General features: G+C 37.3%; 3 protein-coding genes across 9 annotated transcripts; 2 read left to right on the top strand and 1 right to left on the bottom strand.

The window, feature by feature from the left end:
• The first annotated feature begins 273 nt into the window (after positions 1–273).
• On the top strand, positions 274–2,218 carry LOC115629873 (RING finger protein 121). 2 transcript variants are annotated; one of them, XM_030526470.1, is made up of 7 exons: positions 274–466; positions 600–634; positions 695–991; positions 1,046–1,134; positions 1,216–1,274; positions 1,359–1,594; positions 1,649–2,218. In XM_030526470.1, exons 1-7 carry the CDS (start codon positions 422–424, stop codon positions 1,767–1,769), a joined length of 882 nt encoding a protein of 293 aa, XP_030382330.1. In that variant the 5' UTR covers positions 274–421; the 3' UTR covers positions 1,770–2,218. The 2 variants fall into 2 exon arrangements, with proteins under 2 accessions (XP_030382330.1, XP_030382328.1); XM_030526468.1 differs by having other exon boundaries at positions 277–466; positions 1,046–1,274; positions 1,649–2,214.
• A 3,091-nt stretch (positions 2,219–5,309) lies between these two features.
• Positions 5,310–22,348, bottom strand: LOC115629851 (mitochondrial uncoupling protein 4). 4 transcript variants are annotated; one of them, XM_030526434.1, is made up of 7 exons: positions 21,358–21,526; positions 21,142–21,259; positions 20,921–20,932; positions 19,267–19,376; positions 18,095–18,402; positions 5,785–5,965; positions 5,310–5,724 (listed from the first exon to the last, which is right to left on the bottom strand). In XM_030526434.1, exons 1-7 carry the CDS (start codon positions 21,384–21,386, stop codon positions 5,550–5,552), a joined length of 933 nt encoding a protein of 310 aa, XP_030382294.1. In that variant the 5' UTR covers positions 21,387–21,526; the 3' UTR covers positions 5,310–5,549. The 4 variants fall into 4 exon arrangements, with proteins under 4 accessions (XP_030382294.1, XP_030382293.1, XP_030382295.1 ...); XM_030526433.1 differs by lacking the exons at positions 20,921–20,932; positions 21,142–21,259 and adding an exon at positions 21,780–22,343 and having other exon boundaries at positions 21,358–21,714; XM_030526432.1 differs by lacking the exons at positions 20,921–20,932; positions 21,142–21,259 and adding an exon at positions 22,267–22,348 and having other exon boundaries at positions 5,550–5,724; positions 21,358–21,714.
• A 276-nt stretch (positions 22,349–22,624) lies between these two features.
• LOC115629868 (inositol polyphosphate 5-phosphatase K) lies at positions 22,625–24,509 on the top strand. Of its 3 annotated transcripts, none has more exons than XM_030526463.1 (2): positions 22,625–22,721; positions 22,847–24,509. In XM_030526463.1, the coding sequence occupies exon 2, from the start codon at positions 22,851–22,853 to the stop codon at positions 24,366–24,368; it is 1,518 nt and encodes a 505-aa protein (XP_030382323.1). In that variant the 5' UTR covers positions 22,625–22,721; positions 22,847–22,850; the 3' UTR covers positions 24,369–24,509. The 3 variants fall into 3 exon arrangements, with proteins under 3 accessions (XP_030382323.1, XP_030382320.1, XP_030382322.1); XM_030526460.1 differs by having other exon boundaries at positions 22,632–22,721; positions 22,807–24,509; XM_030526462.1 differs by having other exon boundaries at positions 22,672–22,721; positions 22,795–24,509.
• The last annotated feature ends 339 nt before the right edge of the window (positions 24,510–24,848 follow it).

Genomic DNA, 24,848 nt, shown 5'->3' with positions numbered 1-24,848 from the left:
TATCATGTTAAAAGTCCCTCACCAGAGCTTACATCCTAAGCACGTATTTTCGCTAAACAGCAGAGCTGTAAATAAAAAAATATATGCTTATATGTTTACTAAATCCGATGTATTAATAAAAGTCCATTTGGATTTTTAAATACATTCTATACCATTGTTGTTAATTACTAAACTATATAGGCATATACATGCATATGTATATTCATTTCAGCCATTGGTTTTCATAAAATGTGGCAACTCTAAAGCGTCAGTGCCAAGCGGACACGCATACAATTGCAAACAATATGTAAAATAGGCCTCAAATATTTATTATTTTTTAGTAGAAAGACACTAGATAAACAATAGATTATAAAGAGTCGGCAAAATTCCGCAAAAGCGTAGAAGACGTTTGGTGGTGTACAGCAAACCGGCCCCCAGCAATATGCATCAGCACATGGACTTGCATGCGCCAGTCGACTTAAATAAGGTATGTAGATAGTTATAATTTTTCTCAAACAAATTGTACAGTCTTAAGCAGGCCATTGGTTCGAAAAACGAATTCGAATATGGATGGCCTGCTGTAGTTAAAACGCGATTACAATTTTTTTTTGACCTTGTAGTCCCTGGACGAAATGACGCCAGAAGAACGAATGCGGTAAGTAAATATAATGTTTGAATGGCGGGGCGCCAATATTTATCCTGACCTCATACGCAGTGCTGAGCATCAGCTGATGGTAGAAAAACACAAGGGACACGAAGCCATGCACTCGGAAATGGTCATTATTCTGTTTGTTACGCTTGTCATTGCACAAATAATACTTGTGGAATGGAAAAAGCGCCATTACAGCTCCTATGCATTTTTAACGCTACTTGCAATGTGGTTCATACCATTCATAATTTCCTGTTCCTTTGGCTGGGTACGGTTTATTGTTATTTGGATAATATTTACATGCATAACTGCATGTGTTATGCGCCGAGCCATGAGCAAACCTATACAAGGTACCACACCAAGGTAATTTACCCACCCAAATAAGATTTCCGTAACTAACTTAAACACTCGTCGCAGGCTCGTCTACAAATGGTTTTACTTTATCTACAAGCTGAGCTATGGACTTGGTATTATTGGCTATTTGCTCATCATGGCTGCCTTGTTGGGTATGAACTACATATTCGCACAGCCACCAAATACCTGGATGGATGTGGGCCTAATGTTCTGTTTCTACGGTCTCTATATAGGAGTACTTGGCCGTGATATTTCTGAAATATGCTCGGATAAGATGGCAGCTGCTATTGGCGTAAGTAGTGCACATAAAAACATATGCATTCTACTGTACATGATCTTATTACCACGACTTAATGTAACGAGTGTGTCACTTTAGTATTACACCCCTCAAGGCATTCCCACGCGGCACCTGGATCACAATGTGTGCGCTGTCTGCGGTAATAAACTGTTGGTTTCCGAAAAAGAGGAGAGCGTCATTGAAAACACATACAAGCTGTCCTGTAATCATGTGTTTCATGAGTTCTGCATACGTGGTTGGTGTATTGTGGGCAAGAAGCAGACGTGTCCATACTGCAAGGAGAAGGTCGATCTGCAGAAAATGTTTCGAAATCCGTAAGTCGATTTGCCTTTAACAGCCATAAAAGTCAAGTGAGCATTTTTTGACAGGTGGGAAAGACCGCACGTACTCTATGGCCGCCTGCTGGACTGGATTCGCTGGCTTGTTGCTTGGCAACCTTGCATTTTTTTCATAGTACATGGGATCAATTGGTTGTTAGGCTTAGAATAGCTCAATTAAACTGTTGTCCGGTATCTAGTCAGCCTCTTTCATGTCTATGTATGTATGTATTATAAATAGTGAAGCGCGTGTTAACCGAAACCAAAGCTAAATTAACAGTAGCATGTTCAGCGTATCTCCATACGCACTATAACAAATCATTGTTTTGACTTGCTAACTTTTTCACAATATACAAGTGTACATACATATTCGATGTTATGTTTCAGTAACAGACGGGTGCTTGTACTATCTATTTTTCCACTAATGTTTCATTATAAGTGAACATTGTTTTAGATATTTACATATGTATTTCTTAATACATAAGTGCACATGCATCTACATATGTGCCATTGGTGAGTGGTAAATTTATGTGTATAAAATGTGTGAAAAAAATTTTAATTTAGATTTCGACACCAAAAACTTTAAATGTAAAAACTATATAAACACAGAAAAACTATAAACGTATTTTCTATACCTCTAACATTATTTTTTTTTTCAAATTTGTGAAACTCGCACCCCTGTCGAAACCTTTTATATAAGGGACTGTTTTCTCATTTACCAACGACGATAACTGAAAAGCAAAAAGGTGTGTAAATTTATAACACCCAGAGGGAAGTGCTCATGACGAAACGATTCAAAATTGCAAAAAAATCGGAGTATTAAAGCTATCGGGCTTAACATTTTCGCATAGGCTTTTTAGTTTTGAAAGCAGATCATGAACTCCAATACAACGCGCGCAAGCTGAATCAAGTTCGCTATTCTTTTTGCTTCTACTATGGACGCATATACAAGTATATAACTCAGTGCCAAAAGTTTGTCGGGGCAAATGGTATTTCACTGTCGGACTTGCTGCGGACTGTAACGTTCTCTTTTGTTAATATTATTATAACTTACATATAGCTTAACGTGCACCAATAAAGAAATCAAAATTCCTCATAACAAGTAAATTTGTAATTTTTGAGTAGTTACTATATACAGCTGTTGACAACTAATTAACAACGATGGAGGATTTCATCATTTTTCTCCATTTTTTTTTTTTAAGTGATCCATAAAATGTACACATAATCTATATGTGAGACCTATGAACTTTAAAAAAAACCACAGTTGAGTTCAAATTTCTAACTCAAATATTTTTTGTGAGCGATTTCCATCCCATACCTCGGATTTGACCGAGACAACTAATTAAAAACGTTTACTTGATTAGTACAAAGAAAATATGAAAACTTAAGGAAAAATTCAATAAAATTATAGTTTTAGATTTTACAACCTTAATATTTGATGGGAAAGCCTTTGTGCTTTAATACAGCTGTACATCGGAGTTGCATGGACATTATAAAGCGCCGGCATCTTTCCACTGGTATTCCATACCATGCATCCTTAATTTTTTTGAATGACGTCCAAATTTGCCACATTATGTTGGGCGACCACTTTTTTAACGTCGTCCCATAAATATTCAATGTGATTTCGATCACGCCTGTACGATGGTCATTCAATAACTCTAACAAAACTTGAGTCCAAAAATTTTTTTGTTGGACTCGCCTACTCTGAAATATTTATTTTGCCTCGACCCTACTTGACGACAGTTGCACACACTTTGGATTAAGATTTACTACTTTTTTGCTTCGCATATATTTTCTACCATCAAGACCAAGTCGGTTAATAATTATTTCATCAGTTCGGACTAAATATTTTCATTTGTTAAAAATTCAATCAACATGGGTTCCAGCGTCGTCGTCTTTGCGCAATTGTCACCATTTGCGTGATGCGTAAGTTTCGCCGATGGACCCTAGCCTCAACCAAACGACCAGCGACCGCATCTTAAGATATTGTTGCATCATTTTGATACCAAAATTCAAGCTGGATGTCTACAGATCCCCTACAAGGGTCCAAATTACCCATTCGAACAACCTCGCTATCCTTGTGCTCCGATGTTTTGCGTGGAATATTTTCTGTTGTGTCATACTTTTGCAAATGCTTACCAATGTCCTAAAGCTCAACAATTGCCTTACGCATGGCCGGGGTACATCTGTTACCTTTTCCCATGATTGAATATATTTTCTATTGACCAAATTTGATTAAAATGCGTTCTCAGAACCATAATCTACAAAATCTTACTTGATTTGTATAAAAATATACCGAAAATGCAAAAATTTTAACCTTTTTTGAAATCGTTAATTAGCTGGCACGGCAAAATCATACAACTCAACTTAAAAATCGAAATTAATAATTAAACGTTGCTGTTCATATTAAAACTGCGACAAGGAATAGTTAAAGAAGAGATAATTGGTCATTAGGTACCGTTACACCAACTGTAGTATTATGAGAGTCGAAAACTCCCTTCAATTCTAGTCGTTGTTAATTAGTTGTCAACAGCTGTATGTAACTTTATTACCTGTAAAATATATAAACGAGAAGGGCGTATGTAGAGTATCCGAACAAAAAATGCATGTGTCACGACGACACGCGGTAGAAGTGAAATTTTGCTGGTTACTCTCAAAAATAAAGTTATACCAGGTAGGCATAAATAAGCACGAAGACAAATTAACTGCTGACGAAAGGGTAAAAGGGTTTACTAGTTTTGTGCGAATGTATGTAAAACACAGAAGGAAGCGTAGCAGACCCTATAAAGTATATATGTATATTATTGATCCGTAAGACTAGACAAGTCGATTTAGATATGTATGTCCGTCCGTATGAACGCAAGGATCTCAGAAAGTACATATAAGAGCTAGAATAACCAAACTTGGTATCTTCTCCTAAGACCGAGAAAGTACGAGTTTGAGATATTTTCGAAGCACTCCCCCGCGATTCGTATTTTTGCCATAACTCCCGGAATTTTATACTCAGATTTGGCAAATACCTCTAGTTAGTGACTATGAGTTCGTCTGCCAAATTTCATTACAATAGGTTAATTATGATGAAAGTCATAGCCATAAATATACTCTCTGCCGAAGCTCTGCCCGCAGTTGTTGTTGTTGCTGCTTCGACTTATTTCTGTACTGCATACATACATACACGCATAGACACGATGATGTAAATGTATGTTTTTGAAGCTGTACATAAACATGTCTTCACTTTTGTATGTATGTACATACATATGTATTGAATATTTTTCCATTTAATTTTTTTTTTTAATTTTGTTTTTTTTTGCTTATTTGCTGTTTACTTTTGCTCGCCTGTTATCGTGCCGCTGGTTTGGACACCGAAAAGATTGTCAATACATAAAAAGTTTCACAACAAAAATATAAATATAAATACGTTAATTTCCTAACTGGCATTAATTATAAAAACGAAAGTAAAATCAGTATGTGTATATGCATAAAAGTGAAAGAAATTCGAGTTAAATTACCTGGCGCCTTAAACTATGTACATTTCCAAATTAACCTAATAATTCAACCAGCTATCTAGTTAATATTTCACTGGGTAAGTACATTTTGTTACTTCTTAAATAAAAATGTTATTTGAATTATGGAAATGGGAATGAAAGGGCATTAGAAAGCATGGATTGCAGCAACCAACCACCCACTCCATTAAATCCCTAAATAGTTTTTCTAATTTTATATAACAACTTTTATTATCTATTTTGATTTTTGATGCACCAACATTAACAAAACTACTAGCTTTTATTCTTCTCTAAAAAATAAACTAAAAATAAACAGCAGAAATATAAACTTAACCGTACATGCATACTTTCTGTAGAGCATGTTAGGTGTGCCATTGTGTGTATGTATGTTGTGTGCCTATTTAGAGTCTTCTCGTATAATAGCACTTAATTTTCCAAAACATTCACGTTCAATATCCGGATGCGCCAATCATTTTACGTATCTGCTCGAAAGAAAGCCAAAACGTCAGCGACCATGGTGCCATTCGTATCCAACATGGCAAAAATCCCTTGTAGAGGGCTCCAAAGCCCTCTTTGGCAACGGTTTGGCGTAGACAATCTAAGGAGCCGCGATATAGCAGACCACTGCAATACACATATAACACATATAATACCTAAGATGTTCCACTTGCTGACAATACTTACCGACCATTATCGTCGGTGGGTTGGTTCATGATGCGGGTTTTGACAACGTCGGCTGGTGTGCCCATTACTGCCGCTACGAAGCCAGCACAGACCGATGCCAACACGTGCACCGTGTGACAGTCCGGCATGTTGAGACGGTGCATAATCATGTGCTTTATCGTATCGTATGTGGTTAAGTCACCTGCGGGATAACGATTTGCATAAAATTAAATGTTGTTAATAGAACCTTTTCTGTTAATCATACCATGTACCCAAAAGGTAGTAGGGAGTGGTATATTAGATTTGTACAAAGTGGAAAATGAAGGCATGACAGACCACATGAAGAATATACATATACATATGTATATATACATACATACATAAGTATATACATACACTAGCCGACCTTGCCCGTCTTTGCTGGTTCAGTATTTGTGCTTACAATTACACGTTTATTTACTGTATGATATTTCTCTTCCGACACTCTCTAAAGTTTCTAAAGAGTTCATTTCCAAAATAGCAAATTACTGTGTGTGGTGGATTCGAGAGCTAGGCCATAAAGTACAGTAAATACTATGTATGGTTATATTTGCATACATACATACATATGTATATTTATTTATTTAGTATGATAGGGATAAATCAAAGCAAGTAATTTCTAGAATTAAAAGCTGTACTATTTGGCAACGTTATTTGGTCAACTTATGCAACTGCACAACATTTAAATGAGCATACACACATGTGTATATACATACATACATACATATGTATATCAGAGTAAATACATAAACCAAGTTTAAAGTTAATCGGATTTATAATTCTCTAAAACCACTTGTTGGTGCTCACCTACACTTTGACAGCTTTTTGAGCCTGTCCCGCGCGGGATATTTAATTTTGATTTATAAGTCGGGACGTCTGGCAACGCTGATATGTACATTTTATTTATTTTTTTAATGCAGGCTCTATCTATCCCCATATGCTGTATCTACATATGCATACATATAAGTGTATGTATTCAAATGTACAGTTAAACACTTATCCATATGTGTTTTTTGAATATGAATGTTGTAAGTGTAAAAGGTGTGTTTCTACTTTTGTAAATCGCAAGAATACATTCACGGAATAAGCTTAACGCTTAATGTCCCCCAGAATTCTTCAGAATAAATTTGTAGCGTTGTAAGCTGACGCAACCTTTTAACACAAACGGTAAATCGCTTGTAAATATGCAATCAGCTGAGATGCTAGAGATGGGCATGTGTCGGCTTTTTTCGGCCCGTCACAGCGTGATCACGTAATTGACTGTAAAAAATCACGAATCCGTATGCACGGTGAATGAATACACAATTTTTTCTTTGTAAATTGAATAATTAGGAGAATGTCGATATTTAATTTATGCTTGTATACATGTGTACATGGTAGTCCAATTTCCAAGGACCGATATACATATGTACATGATATTACTTTTTCGTAAAATATTAATTTATTTTACGCAAACGTGGCTAACATTAACATTGTTATTTTTTGGCTATGCGCTTCAAATCCCTTGATTTTTTCAACAATAAATTACATGTATGTACATAACACAATGTTTAAAGATAGACTTTGTGCAAAAAACTGGAATAAATATTACAGTATTTATTCCTTACTTTAAATTATATAATGGACGTGTTTTTTTGTTTCTATCGCATTTTCATGTTTGTCTCAACTGTTTGATATTTTGCGCTCTTTGTTATTTATTGTTGCTGCATCTGGCAAGTAAAAAACATATTTCTATATTTCGAAAATCGTTGAATGCCAATTTGTAGATATAATTATGTTGATTACGGACACAAAATTTGAAATCGATCGGACAACATTAATGACACAAACTTTTTATTTAAAAACAAGAAAGGAATGCTAAAGTCGAGCAGGCTCAACTCTTAAATACCCTGTACCACCCCACAAAAAAGTAATTAAATTAATTAATTAATTTAATTTAATTAATTAAATAAATTAATTTAATTAATTAACTAAATATTAACTAATTAAATATAAAATATTCCATGCATGCATACATACATTTACATTTACATCAGAATCGTGCCTTATGCGTGTTTGTGTACTTGTACATATGTATGTATGTGTGCATTGGGCCTGGTTATATGGCTATAACTTTCTTTCCGATCATTCTATCAAAATGAAACTTGGTATACGGATATATAATTACTAATTGGATGTGTCTACCAAGTTCAAAATTCCAAGAATTACGGGAGTTATAGAAAATCGGTAATAGGGGGGGAGTGCGGGGATGGATCAGAAAAAATGAACAAACTCGTCCTTTCTCGGTCTCAGGAGAATGGAGTTTGGTTATTCTAGCTCTTATACTTTCGGAGATCCTTGCGTTCATACAGACAGACAGACGGACATGGCTATATCGACTCGGCTTGTCATTTATTTATTTATTTATTTATTTATAAAAAAATCAACAAATTTACTGTCAATAAATAATTGATAATATTAGAAAGTAAAATAAAGATATTAATAGTATTACATTATAAGTTAAACTTAAAAGATAAGAAAGCCTAAGGGAGAGCTATACAATGACGTCTATTAATGCCTCCGACACGTTGGGGGAATTTTATTTGCCAGTTGGCCAGCTATGCCCCGATTCACAGCCAAATGTGGTCAGAGACATTATAGACCTAACAAACTAAACAAATAGCAAGTAGAAGAGAAGAATTAATTCTACTTAAGAACTAATTAGAAAAAGTAAGGTGTAGAAAGAGGAAGAGAAAAAAGAAAAAAAATAAGAGGGAAAGAGAGATACAAAGACAGAGAAAGAGGTAAATCTCCAACCCGGTGGGGGAAAATTTAAATGCCAGTCCGGCTAGCTATGCCCCGACTCACAGCAGAAGTGGTCAGAGATTTTCCCGAAGATAATTATAAAGAATAATCTTTACAGAACAGAGAGAGAGTTCTGTCGAAAGTAAATGTGAAAGATCATTATAATTACTGCAAATGACCCGAAAACGATTGTGCAAAGCGTAATCGGTTGTGCATCTAGCCAATATGAACGGCAAATAATTCCTTTTTGGTCTACAAGGAACTGAAAAATTAAGGCGACCTAAGAGGGCAGAGGAGTCAACCTCACCGATAACTAACTTGTGGAGAAAAACTATTCCAAGAACAGTCCTACGATTTTCTAAAGATGGAAGGTTTATAAGTAATAGTCTACTTGAATACGATGGCATCAAAACATTAGGATCCCAGTTAAGTCCGCGTAAAGCAAAAAGCAAGAATTGCTTCTGAACAGATTCAATACGCTCCTGATACTTTCTATACTGTGGACACCAGACACAAGAGCAGTATTCAAGCACAGGGCGTACTAGAGACGTGTACAGAAGTTTGGTAGTATAAGGATCAGTAAATTCCTTGGACCATCGTTTAATGAATCCAAGTACACCCTTAGCTTTATTTACAATGCTAGAAATGTGAAGATTGAAGTTCAATTTGGAATCAAAAAGAACCCCAAGGTCTTCAACAGTCGATATACGCTGCAATGGCACATTGTCAATCGTATATGTGACTAAGAGGGGCAAAGTTCGATGAAAGGTCATGAACTTACATTTAGAGCAATTGAGGTACAAGCGGTTTACTATGCACCAAGATTGCATGCAGTTCAGATCATCCTGCAGGCGTTGAAAATGAAGAGGGTTTTTGTAAGATAGAATAAGTTTCACATATCAGCATACATAAGTATATAAGAGTGTGCCAAGATAGAGGGGAGGTCATTAATAAATAATGTAAAAAGTAAAGGGCCAAGATGAATACCTTGAGGCACACCTGATGATGCATAAACGGGCTTAGAGATATGCGACCTGAGCAAAATTCGTTGGGTCCTGTTTTTTAAATAGGACGAAATCCAACGCAACAAATCGGCAGGAAATCCTATGCGGCTAAGCTTAAAGAGCAGAAGGTCATGGTTAACAGAGTCAAATGCTTTACTGAAGTCAATGTAAATGACATCAGTCTGCATTTTTAGAATAAATGCCTCATTTACCAAAGAAGTAAATTCCAGCAAATTGGTCGTAGTAGACCGTCTCTTAATAAAACCATGTTGAGCAGGAGATATGACAGATTTGCAGAGATGCTGCAAAGTGCCGCAAACTATTTTTTCAAATAATTTTGGTATAGCGGACAACTTTGCAATACCTCTGTAATTCGAAATATCAGACTTACCACCCTTTTTATATAAAGGAATTATAAAAGATTCTCTCCAAATAGATGGAAAGATTGAAGAACTAAGCGACAGATTAAAAAGTTTAAGCAATGGTTGTAAAAGAGAACTAGAACATTCCTTGAGTACACAACTAGAAATGTTGTCTGCTCCAGGAGAGTACGAAGACTTCAAGGATTTGATAGCAGAAAGTAGACAACTATCAGTAATTATGGGAGCGTAAATAGTGTGGGAAGATGAAATGCTATAAGGATAAGAGGTATTACTAATAGAGACAGAGGAATAAGTTGACTGGAAGAAGTTGGCGAACAAGTCAGCAGCTTCAGAATCATTGCTGGCTTTCTTGTCACCAAGGAAAAATGATGAAGGTAGCGAAGCAGTTTTACGTTTAGAGTTAACGAACTTATAGAACTGTTTAGGGTCCTGTGCAAATTGTATCTTACATCGGGCAAGGTAATTATTATAACACCGTGAGTTAAGAAGAACAAAATTGGATTTCGCTATAGAGTATTTATAGAAGTCAATAGATAGGCCCGATTGCTTATACTTTTTAAAGCATCTAGATTTAACATTTTTTAAGTTTGAAAGTCTTGGCGAAAACCACGGAGGTTTTGATGACGCAGACGATATGACACAATTTGGGATACAGACATCAAAAAGAGCATTAATAGTGTCATAGAAAAACTTAACGGCTATGTTGATATCAACCGCACTATACAGAAAAGACCAATTAGTTGCTAAAATAAGTTCATTAAGCAAAGAAAAATTTCCTTTGTGAAAGCAACGACTTGTTTTATTAGAATTAAGTGTAGGAATTAAGGTGTGATTTGAAAATGATAGAGAGATTTTTAAAGTAGGGTGGTAAGTATCTTCAGGCACTGACAGGGGTGAAGACCTAGAGACAACTGCGCTACTAGGGTCAGTGACATAGACGAGATCAAGCATTCTACTAAGGTGATTAGGTATAGGATTAATTTGAAACAAAGAAAGGTCCAACAGGCAATCCAAAAATTCATGGTCTGCAGAGGACACCAAATAATTTGATTCATTGAGGTATGACCATTCTATGTTGGGCAAATTAAAATCACCTACCACAACAAACGCGTCGCTGTCACGAAGATGAGTAAAAATTTCTTTAATACAAGTTATATGTTGCATATAAACCTGAACATCAGAAGAGGGAGGTATGTACGAGCAAGTTATGTATAGAACAAAAGACGGAAAAGTTACTTTAACAGCAACAAATTCAACATCATTTGGCACATCTACATCAATGATTTCCGACCGAAGGTTGGATTTGACTGCAATCAGTACGCCTCCACCTCGACGACTCGGACGATCACGACGAAAGATACAAAAGTCATCTGATAAAATTTCGTTATCAAAAATCGTAGGGTTTAACCACGTTTCTGAAAACGCAATAATATTCGAATCGAAAGAAAAACTGCTCAAAAATAAATTGCCAAGCATGGACAAAAGACCCCTAACATTCTGATACAGAATATTAAGCGAAAAGGATCGCGAGCCTAGTTTTTTGAAGCCAAACTTGACGTTGGTTTCGAAGAAAGATTAGACTTTAAATCAACAGGCAGTGACGAAACTCGTTTTTTCTGCCTGAACTCATGAACAATCATATGTGGAGGCCAAAATTTTGGATCACATATAATTGTAAAAGCTTCCGGCGGAACACTTATTTTAAACGAGGCTATTTCACGGGGCTCAGCAAAACTAAACTTCGAAATAGACACACTAGCTGTCGATTTACTAGCAATATAGGCTGCTAAGGATTCACAAGTGGTATCAGAAGATAATCTAGATACAAAAACTTGTTTTCGGGGAGCTATCACAGTAAGAGACGGAGGCTGAGGAAGAGCTGGAATTGACGCACTTTCAGCAGTAACTGATGAAACTACAGGGGATAGTGCAGGGGATTTGGCAGTGCAAGCTTTTTTAGAAGATTTTTTAGAAGCTTTCGAGGCAACTGCTGACTTGCTTACTACAGGAGGTTCCATTAATGGGGCTACTGCGACTTCAGCAGGAGAAGGCATAGGGGAAATTTCAAACAAATTTCCAGGGGAAGCAGACAACGAGATTACCGGCGATAAATCGAGATGCCCTGGTGAACATGGGCGTGATGAGGTTGACGGGGCCGAGCAAGGCGGTACCTCTAAAAATTGAGGCTCTAACCTACGCTTGGGCGGAGACACAAACCAATATTGACTAAGCAACTCTTCACCAGAGTCGAACTCAGTTGAGAGTTGCTTAGTTATTTTTTGCAATTTAAGAAATTTATCTCTCACGTTATTATACATACGTGAGAAATTAAATTGTGTGCCAATGCATACAGGGCATGACCACTTCAAACCACCACAGCCTTTTTTAGGTGAGTAGATTCTGTCGAGGTCACGACCATTTAATCCAGCACATTTAATATGCATAAAATTCTCACACAACCAACAGCTAACAAACCGAAGTTGATCGGAATCAATTGCATCTTTAAATGTGCAAGACTTGTTGCAGCACGACATTATGGGCGGAATAAATACGAGTGTGAATGATTTAAATATGTGAGATAGCGCAAAGCGTAAGAAAAACGGTATAAGCACAAACAGAGAAAAAAAAACTAAGCGGCACTGAGATAAAGCTTTTAGGTACTGCAGCAAACAAGCAACAACAACAAGGCTGAGTGGGAGCGAAGACGCACAAAGAGAGGGCTACCGCGAACACACACACAAACTTTTTGCAAGCAAAGATAGCTGCTTAAAAGCAAAATGCAAAATAATTGCAAAAACAAAGTGCAGTGCACTGACGCCGAAACAATAAAAGTATTAAATAAATACCTGTTAAATGCACAACCAAAAAACTGAGCACAATAATGGTCTAATAGATAAAAAATTCACAAAGTAAAACAATAATGCACAAATTAAAAGCTGATTTAGAAGGCAAAAATAATAAAAAAACACAGAGCGCAAGTAAACACGTCTTTCACTGACAACAAATGTATATCATGCTGATCAAGAATATATATACTTTGTGGGGTCTACCAAGCCTCCTTCTGTGTGTTCCATGTGCACTCGCACAAAACTAATATACCCTTGTACCCTTTGGGTACAGGGACCAATCATTATAATACTTAACATATGGACGCATAATCACAAACTGGAGGTATTTGCCAATTTGAATCAAAAATTTCAAGAATTACGGGAGTTATGGAAAACATGAATTGTGGGGGAGTGGGGGTGTATCAGAAAAGAAAAAAAAAAAACACAAACGCGTCGTTTCTCGGACTTAGGATAATCTGAATACCAAGTTTGGTTATTCTTGCTCTTGTGCTTGCTGAGATCCTTGCGTTCATCCTGATCAATAATGTATATTATGTGGACTGCCACGCCTCCTTCTGTATGTTACATACACAAAACTTTTACCGTTTGGGTACATTTGTTCATTTTTATACATCTATATTTATTAGTTTATTCTGTCCTATTTATGCAAATTTTGTGACCCTAATTTAAGTCTATTTGTAATTGTCGATCAACTTAATTGAACAATTTAACTAATTTTGGTGCTCCTCCTACATCACCATGCTCCGGCTTTTTCCGCTTCCCCTCCACTCAATCATTCACAGAAGGACGTTTAACTACACTGCTGCCTCCTCACACAAATGCACTAATATTAAGGCTGTAATTTTGTATTTAACTTTAAGTTATTGTAAATCAATTCTTATGGCCTTGTATAGCCTTTTACCCTTTGGGTACAGGCTATAAAAAGATAAGAAATATAAAAACCCCAATAATTCAAGCTCAAAGACCAATTTCAAAGAACCGAATATGTATTTGTATTCTTTTATTGATTTCAGAAACCACGTTTTAGGTCGATCGGTTGAAAAATTGGATTTGTCAAACAAATTTTGGAGCTTGTTTTCCCCTCTTTGGAGCTCGAATTTTTAAAAATCCCTTCTTAGTGCACATCTAAACTATAATAGGATACTTGAGCCCAAATTTCAGCTTCTTAGCTTTTACCGTTTGGACTGTGGGCTGTTGACGCTGTTTCCTTTTGTGCCCCAACATTATTTTTACAGGAAAACTCCCATATTTCAGGCCCCAAGAAAAATCTCAAAAAACCAAGTATGCAGTTTTTTTTTTAATTTTTTGGAGCTCAAATTTTCCAAAATCGCTTCTTATCGCCAGCCTACGCTATGAATGGATACTTGAAAGAATACTTGAAACTTTCAGCTTCCTAGCTTTTAACGTTTGGGCTGTGCGTTGATCACCAGTCAGTCAGTCAGTCAGTCAGGACAAACTGTTTTATATATGTACAATAAGTGTTCCAAAGTAAACAGGTCTTTTAAAAAAACAACCGAACAAATTTATTTTATTCAAAATAGTCTCCTTCTGCTTCAATACAGCTTTTTGCATGATCCAAAAGCATGTCGAACGAGTGTTTTAGCTCGTTGGCCGGTATGGCCGCCAGTATGCCGGTGCAAGCCTTTCGAATGGCCTCTACGTCTGCATAACGCTTTCCTTTCATGGGCAAACGCATTTTTCCGAAAAGGTAGAAGTAGCACGGTGCCATATCAGGTGAATACGGCGAGTGGTTAATGGTTAAAATGTGATTTTTGGTCAAATAATCGGTCAGAAGCGTCGATCGATTCTGAGCAATTTTTGGTCGTCAGTCAATTTGTGCGGAACAAACCGTGCACACACCTTTCGTTAGCCCAAATGTTCGGTCAAAATGCGATAAAATTTAATGTTGGCTCTTTGTTCGAAACTCATTTTCGCACCGATAACACAAACATACTGACACTTAAAACGCAATAACTTCACTTCCAATCAATGAAATGTCATGAAATTCTCACTAGACAATCGATAAAGATATCAGATTCTAACGCACTAGTCGACTAATAGATAGATTCAAAAAGTCCTGTTTACTTTGGAACGCACTTTGTATATAGATACGTACATATATGGACATTTTCATGATGTCGCTTGGGACAATCGTACACATCCATATGTATAAAGTAAAAAAAAAGTCAGATGAAAACGAAGTTTTATTTTGTTAATGCTTATAACTCTTAACTAGCTCTATAATTTGTGCTAAGATTGGTATTGGGAGAAGCAAAAGTCGGGTGACGCAACTTTGAAATACTCTGTAAATATGTGTAAAATAATTATGCGTGTCTTTGCATGTTTGTGAGTGGCTGTGTATGCCTCGTGTGCCTGTGCAGAGCAGCAACAACAACAACGGCTGCGACCGTGTACATATGTATATGGTTCTAGCTTCCTGTTAAGTCGGCCTATCATTATGAAACTTGGATACGGACTCATAATCACTAACGGCAGAGATTTTCCAACTTGTACATAACATGTACAAGAGTATATTAGGTTTGCGTGAGCTGAAAATGTAACAGGCAGAAGGAGGCGTGGCAGACCCCACAAAGTATATATATTCTTGATCAGCATGACAAGACGAGTCGATCTATGTCTGTCTGTCCGTATGAACACTTGGATCTCAGAGACTATAAGAGCTAGACACACCAAATTTTGCACAAAGATGCCTTTTGTGTGTACGCTGTGCAAGTTTGTTTTATTTTTTTGATTTTCCCTCCACTTCCCCCCTATGGGAGTTTTCCCGATTGTCCATCCGTATAATCGCCTATATCTCGGATACTATAAGACCTAGGAACACCACATTTTAGTCCAAGATGCCTTTTGTGAATACGCAGAAAATGTGAATTTTGGAATTTCCCTTCCTCCCCCCTCTCCCATGCAAATCGCCATTTTCTCTAACTCCCGTAATTCTTGGAATTTCGAACTAAAATTTTGCAAACACCCCCAGGTTTATTTTAATATACCAGTCGTTAGTTAAACCCATATATATATTTTATACCACATCTGCACTATTATGCCCCAGTTTATTAAATATTCTATGAAGAAGTAATTTTACTTCTTCGTGCAGATGCCACTCCATAACTATGTTTTGTGCCGCTACTTCTTTATGCGGTAGCATTTATCTAAAATGTACCACTAAATTAACATGCATTTATGTACCTCTATACATGAATACTTTTATAGTGTGTTTATTTTGAATAAACACACTATATTTATTTGAACTATACAAATGCATGTTATTTTAGTAATACATTTTATACTAGCAGGTCTTGCCCGTCTTTGCTGGGCTAAGTAAAATGTGCTTATAATTATAAGTTTATTTACTATATGATATTCTTCTTTCGACGCTCTCAAGAGTTTTTTAAAGAGTTCATTTTCAAAATAGCAAATATAGTACAAGTACTATGAATGGTTATACGTACATACATACATATGTACATATGTATCTTCGTTACGCACCGGGCGGACTGCCAGTCCTGACTTAACTGTGCTTCCTCAGCACGTTGTACACACGGTCGAGTTATTACTATCGCTTACGCAGTCGTTGCCTAGCGACGGTAACTGTAAACTTTTGGCATTTTGCCTTTGAAATTAACAAGCGTAAATGATCAAAACGAAAGAAGAGCGAGCCAATGACTTACTGTTGTTGTTGTTGTATTTTGTTTTAAAAATTTGATTTAAAACCATAGAACATTATTTATTACAATCAAGCAACAGTGCTCGATTGTCCAATGTATACATACATACACACATACGAATGTACATACATGCTATATATGTACGTACACAGGCATACATACATACATATGTATGTACATACATATGCATGCATGTTTCTCTTTACATTTTCATACATAGACCCGAACTGTTACTTGTTCTGTGTGTGAGTGTGTGTATATGATGTCCCCAACTATTTGATATTTGCGTTCTTTGTAATTTGTTGTTGCTGCATAAAGTTATTAATGAAAACCCGAATGCCAAATGCACTAAACAAAGAAAAAGATGTTTAAAAATGTTATATAATTTTCAATTAATTAACATTTCTTGCTCTGTCAGTGCAAGACGAATGTACATACATACATATGTAGATACATATGTACATACATAGATGTGCACATATGTATGGACATTCACACATTAGTGTCTCACATTTTGCTTTGGCTATTTCAATCGTTTGCACGCAACTACACGAACAGCTGTTTGTATGTGTGTGTGTATGTATACTTAGTTGTCCCCAACTGTTTGATATTTTGTATTGTTTGTTCTGCCTGCTTTTGTTACATTACCCAAATTTTAAATCGATCGGACTAAATTTATAACACAAACTTTTCATTTGAAATAGTGAATAAATATTAAAACCCCAATAACAACACAAATTTCGAAAATCTAAGTATGCAGTTTTGTTTGTTTTCTTTAATTGATTTTAGAAACTAAATTTTAAGTTGATCAGTTGAAAAATGCGGATTTTTCAAACAAACTTTGGAGCTACTTTTCCCCCTTTGGAGTTCGAATTTTCCAAAATCCCTTCTTAGTACGCATCTACACCATGATAGGATACTTGAGCCCAAATTTCAGCATCCTAGCTTTTACCGTGTGGGCTGTGGGCTGTTGACAGGAAAACTCCCATATTTTGGGCCCCAAAAAATATCAAAAAACCAAGTATACAGTTTTTCTTGGAATTGTTCTGAAAGTATACAAACTAAGTTTGAAGTTAATCAGATGAAAACTGTAGATTTTTTATACAAACGTTGGAGCCTGTTTTCTCCCCTTTGGAGCTGGAGTTTTCCAAAATCCCTTCTTAGTGGGCACCTAGACTATGAAAGGATACTAGAGTCCAAATTTCAGCTCCCTAGCCTTTACGGTTTGGGCTGTGCGTTGATCACCAATCAGTCAGTCAGTCAGGACAAACTGTTTTATATATAGATAAAATGCTACTACTTCTTTACGCGGTAGTATTTTATATAATATGTATTACTAAAATAACATGCATTTATTTACCTCTATAGGTAAATACGTTTATAATGTGTTTATTTTGAATAAAAAAGATAAAATAAGATCTACATACATAGGTGTTCATACGGGCGGGCAGACATGGCTAAATCGACTCATCTTGTCATGCTCATTAAGAATATATACACCTATTGAGTCATCCTCCGCCCATTATATTTTTCTGTACAGGGTATAAAAAGCGTATCGATTCTCTCCTTCCCTGCTTTTATTCACTCACCCAAATTCACTAATGCTGCGCGCTGAACATTGGGTATGCTGCCCTTCCATAACCCTTTGACGCCTCCGCGATGCACAATCATACGGAAAGCGTGGGCAGCGCCGTGAACTCGGGGCGCCTCGCCCATCAGACGCCGTTTGCCTTCCATCTGTATTTGGACCTTGACGAGATCAGCAGGCGACGCTAACCATTGAGCTACGGCACCGGCGGTAACGCCACAGAGCGCCGATTTCCACACAGGCAGTGCCTTATTTCCGCCCTGAGTGAACTCTTTGCGCATCAAATCATAGCTACATATGCGCACGCCGCTATTTGAGAGATGCACAAAATATATGGATAACATTAGTTTAGGGCCACAATTGGTATACAAACTGTAATATAATCTTATTCCTAACTTGTATAATTCTTCCTTTAAAAAGCCATATTAAATTATAATCCTCTATGGCTTTTGGTCTATATTATATATTATAGTAAAATGTAATAGGATCACTATCCTGCATTTTATCAGCCATTTTCGCGATCTATACTTTTCATCACTATGCAAGTTATATGAAAAATAATTATATCGTATCAAACAACTCTATATCTATTCATTTTAAAAAAAGGGTAAAGAAAATTTTACAATTTTTAAAATTTTGATGGATATACATACATACAAGTACATGAGTGAATCAGATAAATTTTACAGCTATTTATTAGAATGAAAATCGTTTTTTCGTGCACAACAATTTACATATCTTTCTAAATAATGTTCGGTGGTTTTCTACTTTATGACTTTTGTTTCAATTTATATGTCAGATATGTAAGTATTTGTGTTACCTATTGAGAACGGAATCGTTTTCTTTTCTGAAAATTGTAAGTACAGTCCATTTCTCAATTTACTTTAAAATATACTCTTTTCAATTCACTAGTTTTTATCCCTTAAATTTTGATGGGTATAAACATACATATATACGTATAACATTAAAGGCCAAATAGTATTTTTAGAGCGAAAAAAGAAGTCCTACTTCATTGTAAGGGCTTCTCTGGTACTACATTCAAATTTTCTGTGCATATCTATGTATGGATGACTTTTGTAGGAATTTTTGTATATATAAATAATTACTATATATCTACGCTTAGGTCAATTTTGTATGTATGGGTGTAGGTATAGCGTATTTCGTTTTGCCCACCTATAGACGACGTGTCTGTAGAGCGCTGGTGTCACGCCCTGCCACAATTTAAGGGCGCCCTCCTCGCGTACAATGCCAAAGGCGGTGGCCATCATGCCGCGATATTGCATCTAGTAATTGGGTAGCATTTTATTGATTCATTGAGCACGACAACAAACAACATACAACATAGATTAGGTGGTGAAATATACAACAAAACAAAAACAAGTGGAGAAGCAAAAATCGGGAGTCCCGACTTTAAAATACTCTGTACATACATAAGTGTAGAATCATTTTAAAAAATTAAACATACACATTACATACACAGCTGGAAAGAATAATAGGTGTGAGAACCTTTTTTTCAAAAAAAGCTTGCTTTTCATATACATACATATGTATATTCTAATTTTTCTCAAAAAATCAATTCGTTTTCAAAATAAACATACTTCAGCGACAAAACCAATAATAAAATTCGCTAAGGAGTACGTAAACAAGCCTTTAGAATTTTGGGAAAGGGTAATTTTCGCATCTCTTTGGTTGCGATGGAAGATTGTTGGTGTATAGAAAACCAGGAACTGAGCTCGAAGAAAGAAACATGGTACCGTCTGTAAGACATGGTGGAGGAGGAGTCATGGTTTGGGGGTGTATGGCGGCAACTGGAGTCGGCGACTTGGTATTTATTGATACTATAATGGATCATAAATATTATATCCAACTTTTAAAAGACCATTTAAGACCAAGAGCCGAGAAATTGGGCCTTAAGGATGTCTTCCAATTCTATCAAGACAATGACCCCAAACATACAGCCCTAAAATACAAGGCTGTGGTTGTTATACAATTGTCCAAAAGTTATCAAAACGCCACCACAATCACCTGATCTCAATCCCATTGAACATTTGTGGGACCGTCTTGAGAAATAGTTGCTTTTCAAACAGAAATGAAATGAGAGGCGTATTACCAGATGAATGGTCGAAAATTTACCCTAATTATACAAGAACATTAATTAACTCAATGCCCAGACGCTTGGAACCTGTTATTAAACAAAAAGGAAAGGCGACAAAGTATTAAAATAAAATAAAAGACTTCAAATAGAGAAAAACTTATTGTGTACGATTTATTTTTGGGTTGTCAAATTTGACTTTAATTATTCCAACGCCAAGTGTAGGTAAACGGTATAATATATTAGACAATTTTCAACGCAATTTCAAAGATTAAACATGGTGGATTGCAGAAATAATACATATGTATATGTATATTATTCTGTCCAGCTGTGTCCATAGGAAATGTGTATATGCGTGTCTGTGTGTGAGCATGTGTGCAGTACAGAGTTGAGCCAAAGCAGCAACAACAACAGCTGTAGGCAGAGCTTGGACATTTATGTCTCTAACTTCCTTTCAAAATGACCCATCACAATGAAACTTGGCAAACAGACACAAATCCACTAACTGTAAATCCAAAAAATATAACAAATCTGAGTATCTGAGATCCAGGTGTTCATGCGGACAAATAAAGCTAGATCGACTCTCATCTTGTCATGCTGATCAAGAATATGTACACTTTGTGGGGTCTGTCACCCTCGTTCTGTCGTTGCGCAAACCTAAAATACTCTTGTACATTTAATGTACAGAGTATATAAAAAAAAAATATCTTTCGCCCAAAATACAGAGATACTTACATATAGTATATGCTTAAGTATGTATGCATGTGTGAATACAGGTATTAATAAAAGGACGGATTTAACGTTCAAATTTGAGACAACAATTGAATTTTTGAAGTAGATTTAAAGATAGATTTAGTGTTTATATGTGATAAATTGTTGGACTTTGTCTAGATAAAAATTCATTTCATCTAGATTAACATCCATGTCTTGAGAATAATACTAAAACACAATCTGACCTTTTTACGACTAGAGCAATGATTGGCGAATCCCTTATTCGATGAGGAAATACGGATATACTTGTAAGATACGAAACAGAGTTTTGAGACCATAACCGTAAATAGGCACAAAGGCAGACTGATGATTTGCGTAGCACGACATGCAGGACAATAAAATCAACAAGAACTACATAGTATAGCAATTCTAGGCAATGGATATCGACAGCGACTACTCACGTTGGGCTTGCCCATGGTGACAGCAGCATTTTCGCCAGCAGAAGTGGCGGTAACTGCGGCTGTGGTGGTTGCCTCGCCTTGTATCTGCAGGCGCGTTTTTGTTAAATCCAGCGGGTAGGTTGTCAGTTCGGCTATGGACGCAGCCACAACCGAAACAATGTAGGTGCAGGCAAAGGAATCGGCATAGTCGTATTTAACAGGACGTAATTGATGACGGCCACTGCTGCTGGTAGATGTCGCTGCTACAGTGGAAGGGACATTTGAAGGGCTGCTAGGCTCGGAGGAGGCCGTCGTCGTCGCTGAGGTTATGGCGGCGGCTGCTGCAGCAGTGGCTGTCTTAGGCTTTTGCATTTTACACTGCAAGGTGAAATTTAAATTCAGCAACTATTAGATGCATCGGTTGCCTATTCATGCACACCTACATTTATGTTAATATACACATAGCAGCATGAATACACACATATACGCAAGCACTATGTCTGTAGTTCACCTTAAGTAATAAGGTTCGAGTGCTAAACAATTTTGGTTGCTTTGACTGCTGATTTTCGCGACGAAACCCGTAAATAAGGGCGCTCGATCTCGCAACTCAACGCCACAAACAAACAGAAAAGTACGTCAACGTTTTGGAGTAAATAAGGCGAAATCTATGTGGTGCAGGATTCCAAAACTTCTGTTGAACAGTCGCAGACGACCAATTTACATAATACAACGCGCAACGTTTCCGATGACGGAGACGTTAGTATGTCGTATTGAACGCGCAAACAATAACCAAAGCACACATCGCACCAAATTATTTGGTGTTCTTGGGGCTCCGAGCACACGCTACGTGTCGTGCTATATAACCGCTTCGAGGCACGCTCCGAAAATCTAATCATGAGAAAATATTCACCGTCTGCTCTACATACATACACATAGGTATTATAGGCGCTTATCAACTGTCAACTAATAAAGCACAAATTACATTAAAAACAACGCATAACACAAATAAACTACAAACAAGTGTATTGTCAGTGTTGCACAATTGTACAACTTGTAATATTGCCGGCGCCCAAATACTCGATAATACACATTAGATCAGAAAAATCCTTTCATTTTTTATTCTATTGTATGTAAACCAGCTGTTAAATGAATGAGAGCTATTTTCTTTATAAAGAAATAAGCCTGTTTACTAAAACGGTAGAGTGATACAACTTTACAGACAAACAAACTCGGTTAATCGATAACTGGCCAAATCGCTTACAGCTATTTAGCATTAGTATTTCAACACTGACTTTATTTACTTCTCGTTAGCTTGGTACTTGTTGATTACTTCATGCTGACCATACAACGTATCCATTGTGAAAACAAACTAGCAGCGTATTAAAGTAAGTATTATTCATGCATATGTATGTATGGGTACAATACAGAGTATGACTAAATTTATTTGCTGAGTAACAGTTGGCATCTTAGCTCTTGTTGTTGTTTTTTTGCCTAATTGAACAAAACATAGCACAATGAATAAAACGCCCAGCAGTAGCACAGCGGCTGATACGATCAATGAAACCGTTGACACTCTCATCAGCAACAGCTCGCGCCAACTTCTGGAAACATACCGCGTTTATGTGGTCACTTGGAATGTGGGGAGCCGATTTCCGGACAATATATCATTGCGCCAGCTGCTGGGATTGCATGATGATAGTGACGTTAACACCAAAGAGGACCAACTGCCAGACATCTACGCTTTTGGACTACAAGAGGTAAACGCACAACCGCAGCATCAAGTACTGGGACTCTTTAAAGAGGATCCTTGGACGCACAAGGCAAAGGAATTATTGCGTTTATACAATTATGTTGTGGCTAAAACGGAACAGATGCAGGGCCTCCTGTTGACTATATTTGTGAGGCGTCCGCATGTAGCACACTTGCGCGAAGTAGAGGCAGAGTTCACTCGCACTGGGTTCGGTGGCATTTGGGGTAATAAGGGCGCAGTGAGTATCCGCTTTACACTTTACGGATGCGGACTGGCATTCGTTGTGGCCCACTTGGCAGCACACGACCACCAACTAGATGAGCGTATTGAGGACTACAAACAAATACTGGAGAACCATCATTATCATGTTAAGCGCTACCGCGAGATTTTTGACCACGACTACGTCTTCTGGTTTGGCGATCTTAACTTTAGATTAGAAGGCAACGACTCCGCCGCGGAAGTACGCGGTGCTGTGTTCGATGGCCGGCAACTTGATGCGCTCATGAAAAGGGACCAGTTATATCTTGTTCGTGAACAGACGCAAAAAGCATTTCACTTAATGCATGAGCGACTGCCCGAATTTCCACCCACTTTCAAATTTAAGGAGGGAACATCCGAATACGATTTGAAACGACGACCGGCCTGGACGGACCGCATCATGTATGCAGTGCAGCCGCTGAACCGCCATCCGGCCATGCAGCTCGCCATAGAGCAGTGCTCTTACAAATCCCATCCCGCTTACAATATTAGCGACCATAAACCGGTTACTAGTGACTTCACCATTAAGCTCTACCCCAACTATCGCGCACCGTGTGTTGTGTTTACCCCTATCATCGTCTGGCAGATTGGCGATGAGAACACAGTGGAGTACCGGAAACAGCCCGAGTTCGAGGAATGCGCTAATGACTGGATAGGTATCTATCCTGAGGACTTTAGTAGTCTCATGGGCTACGTAGCCTACGAGTACGTCAATCAAGCGGAGTCGCCCTCATCTCCATCGGACAACGACCGGGACTATTTTGACACACCGGCGCCGCACCGGCGTGGTCGACATCACCACCGCAATCGTCAGCGCTTAAGACGCCAACTAACGGCCACCGAGGAAGAGGTGCGCATCGATTTTGCTGACGACGTTGAGTTACGACACGGTGAGCAGTATGTGCTTATATACTTCCAGAGCACGGGCCTGCGCGGAGTTTCTAGCGTGGCGGGCATGAGTAATGTTTTTGTAGCCGAAAAACGCAAGGGATCCCCACACCACACGGAATATCACGTGGACTAGCTTTATACATTTTTTATATATATGTAATTTTATTACATTGTTATATGTATATTTTTGCATTTCGCACCCAGTGTATTATAAATGTACGATCCAATAGATTTCCCTTCACCCCATCGAAAAGTAAATTTTTACCTAACCTAACATGAGCTTGTCATTACAATTCGATATGAAAAAGAAGGACCTTAACAGTTTTGGTACACTAATACTAGTATACAGTGAAAACTCTCTTGGCTGCACACTCACGGTCCGCCAATTTTTGTCCGTCCAAAGGGAGTGTCTGCTTAAGGGGATACTTAAATACTTTATACACCGATCGAATGTTTTAGAAAAAGTGTCCATTAAGGAAATTTTCAGTGTAGTTCTTGCGCAAATAGCAGACCCCACAAAATATATAAACTCTTGATCAGTATGACGAGGCGATTCGAAATAGCCACGTATGTATGACCGTCTGGATGTACAAGTATCTCGGAAAGATTAAGA

The sequence above is a fragment of the Scaptodrosophila lebanonensis genome, unplaced genomic scaffold (assembly GCF_003285725.1).
Source record: "Scaptodrosophila lebanonensis strain 11010-0011.00,11010-0021.00 unplaced genomic scaffold, SlebRS2 tig00000168-arrow-arrow-pilon, whole genome shotgun sequence".
Classification (NCBI taxonomy): domain Eukaryota; kingdom Metazoa; phylum Arthropoda; class Insecta; order Diptera; family Drosophilidae; genus Scaptodrosophila; species Scaptodrosophila lebanonensis.
Note: the sequence above shows the minus strand (reverse complement) of the source record. Positions and strands in the feature narration are given on the sequence as shown.

Coding starts and splice junctions, on each gene's coding strand:
- LOC115629851 (XM_030526432.1), bottom strand. CDS start 21,708: ATGCAAAAGCCTAAGACAGCCACTGCTGCAGCAGCCGCCGCCATAACC. Junction 5,966..18,094: donor CGCAGCATTAGTGAATTTGG/GTGAGTGAATAA, acceptor GTTATCCCGCAG/GTGACTTAACCACATACGAT. Junction 5,725..5,784: donor CCCACCGACGATAATGGTCG/GTAAGTATTGTC, acceptor TGTGTATTGCAG/TGGTCTGCTATATCGCGGCT.
- LOC115629868 (XM_030526463.1), top strand. CDS start 22,851: ATGAATAAAACGCCCAGCAGTAGCACAGCGGCTGATACGATCAATGAA.
- LOC115629873 (XM_030526468.1), top strand. CDS start 422: ATGCATCAGCACATGGACTTGCATGCGCCAGTCGACTTAAATAAG. Junction 992..1,045: donor ATACAAGGTACCACACCAAG/GTAATTTACCCA, acceptor CACTCGTCGCAG/GCTCGTCTACAAATGGTTTT. Junction 1,275..1,358: donor AGATGGCAGCTGCTATTGGC/GTAAGTAGTGCA, acceptor GTGTCACTTTAG/TATTACACCCCTCAAGGCAT.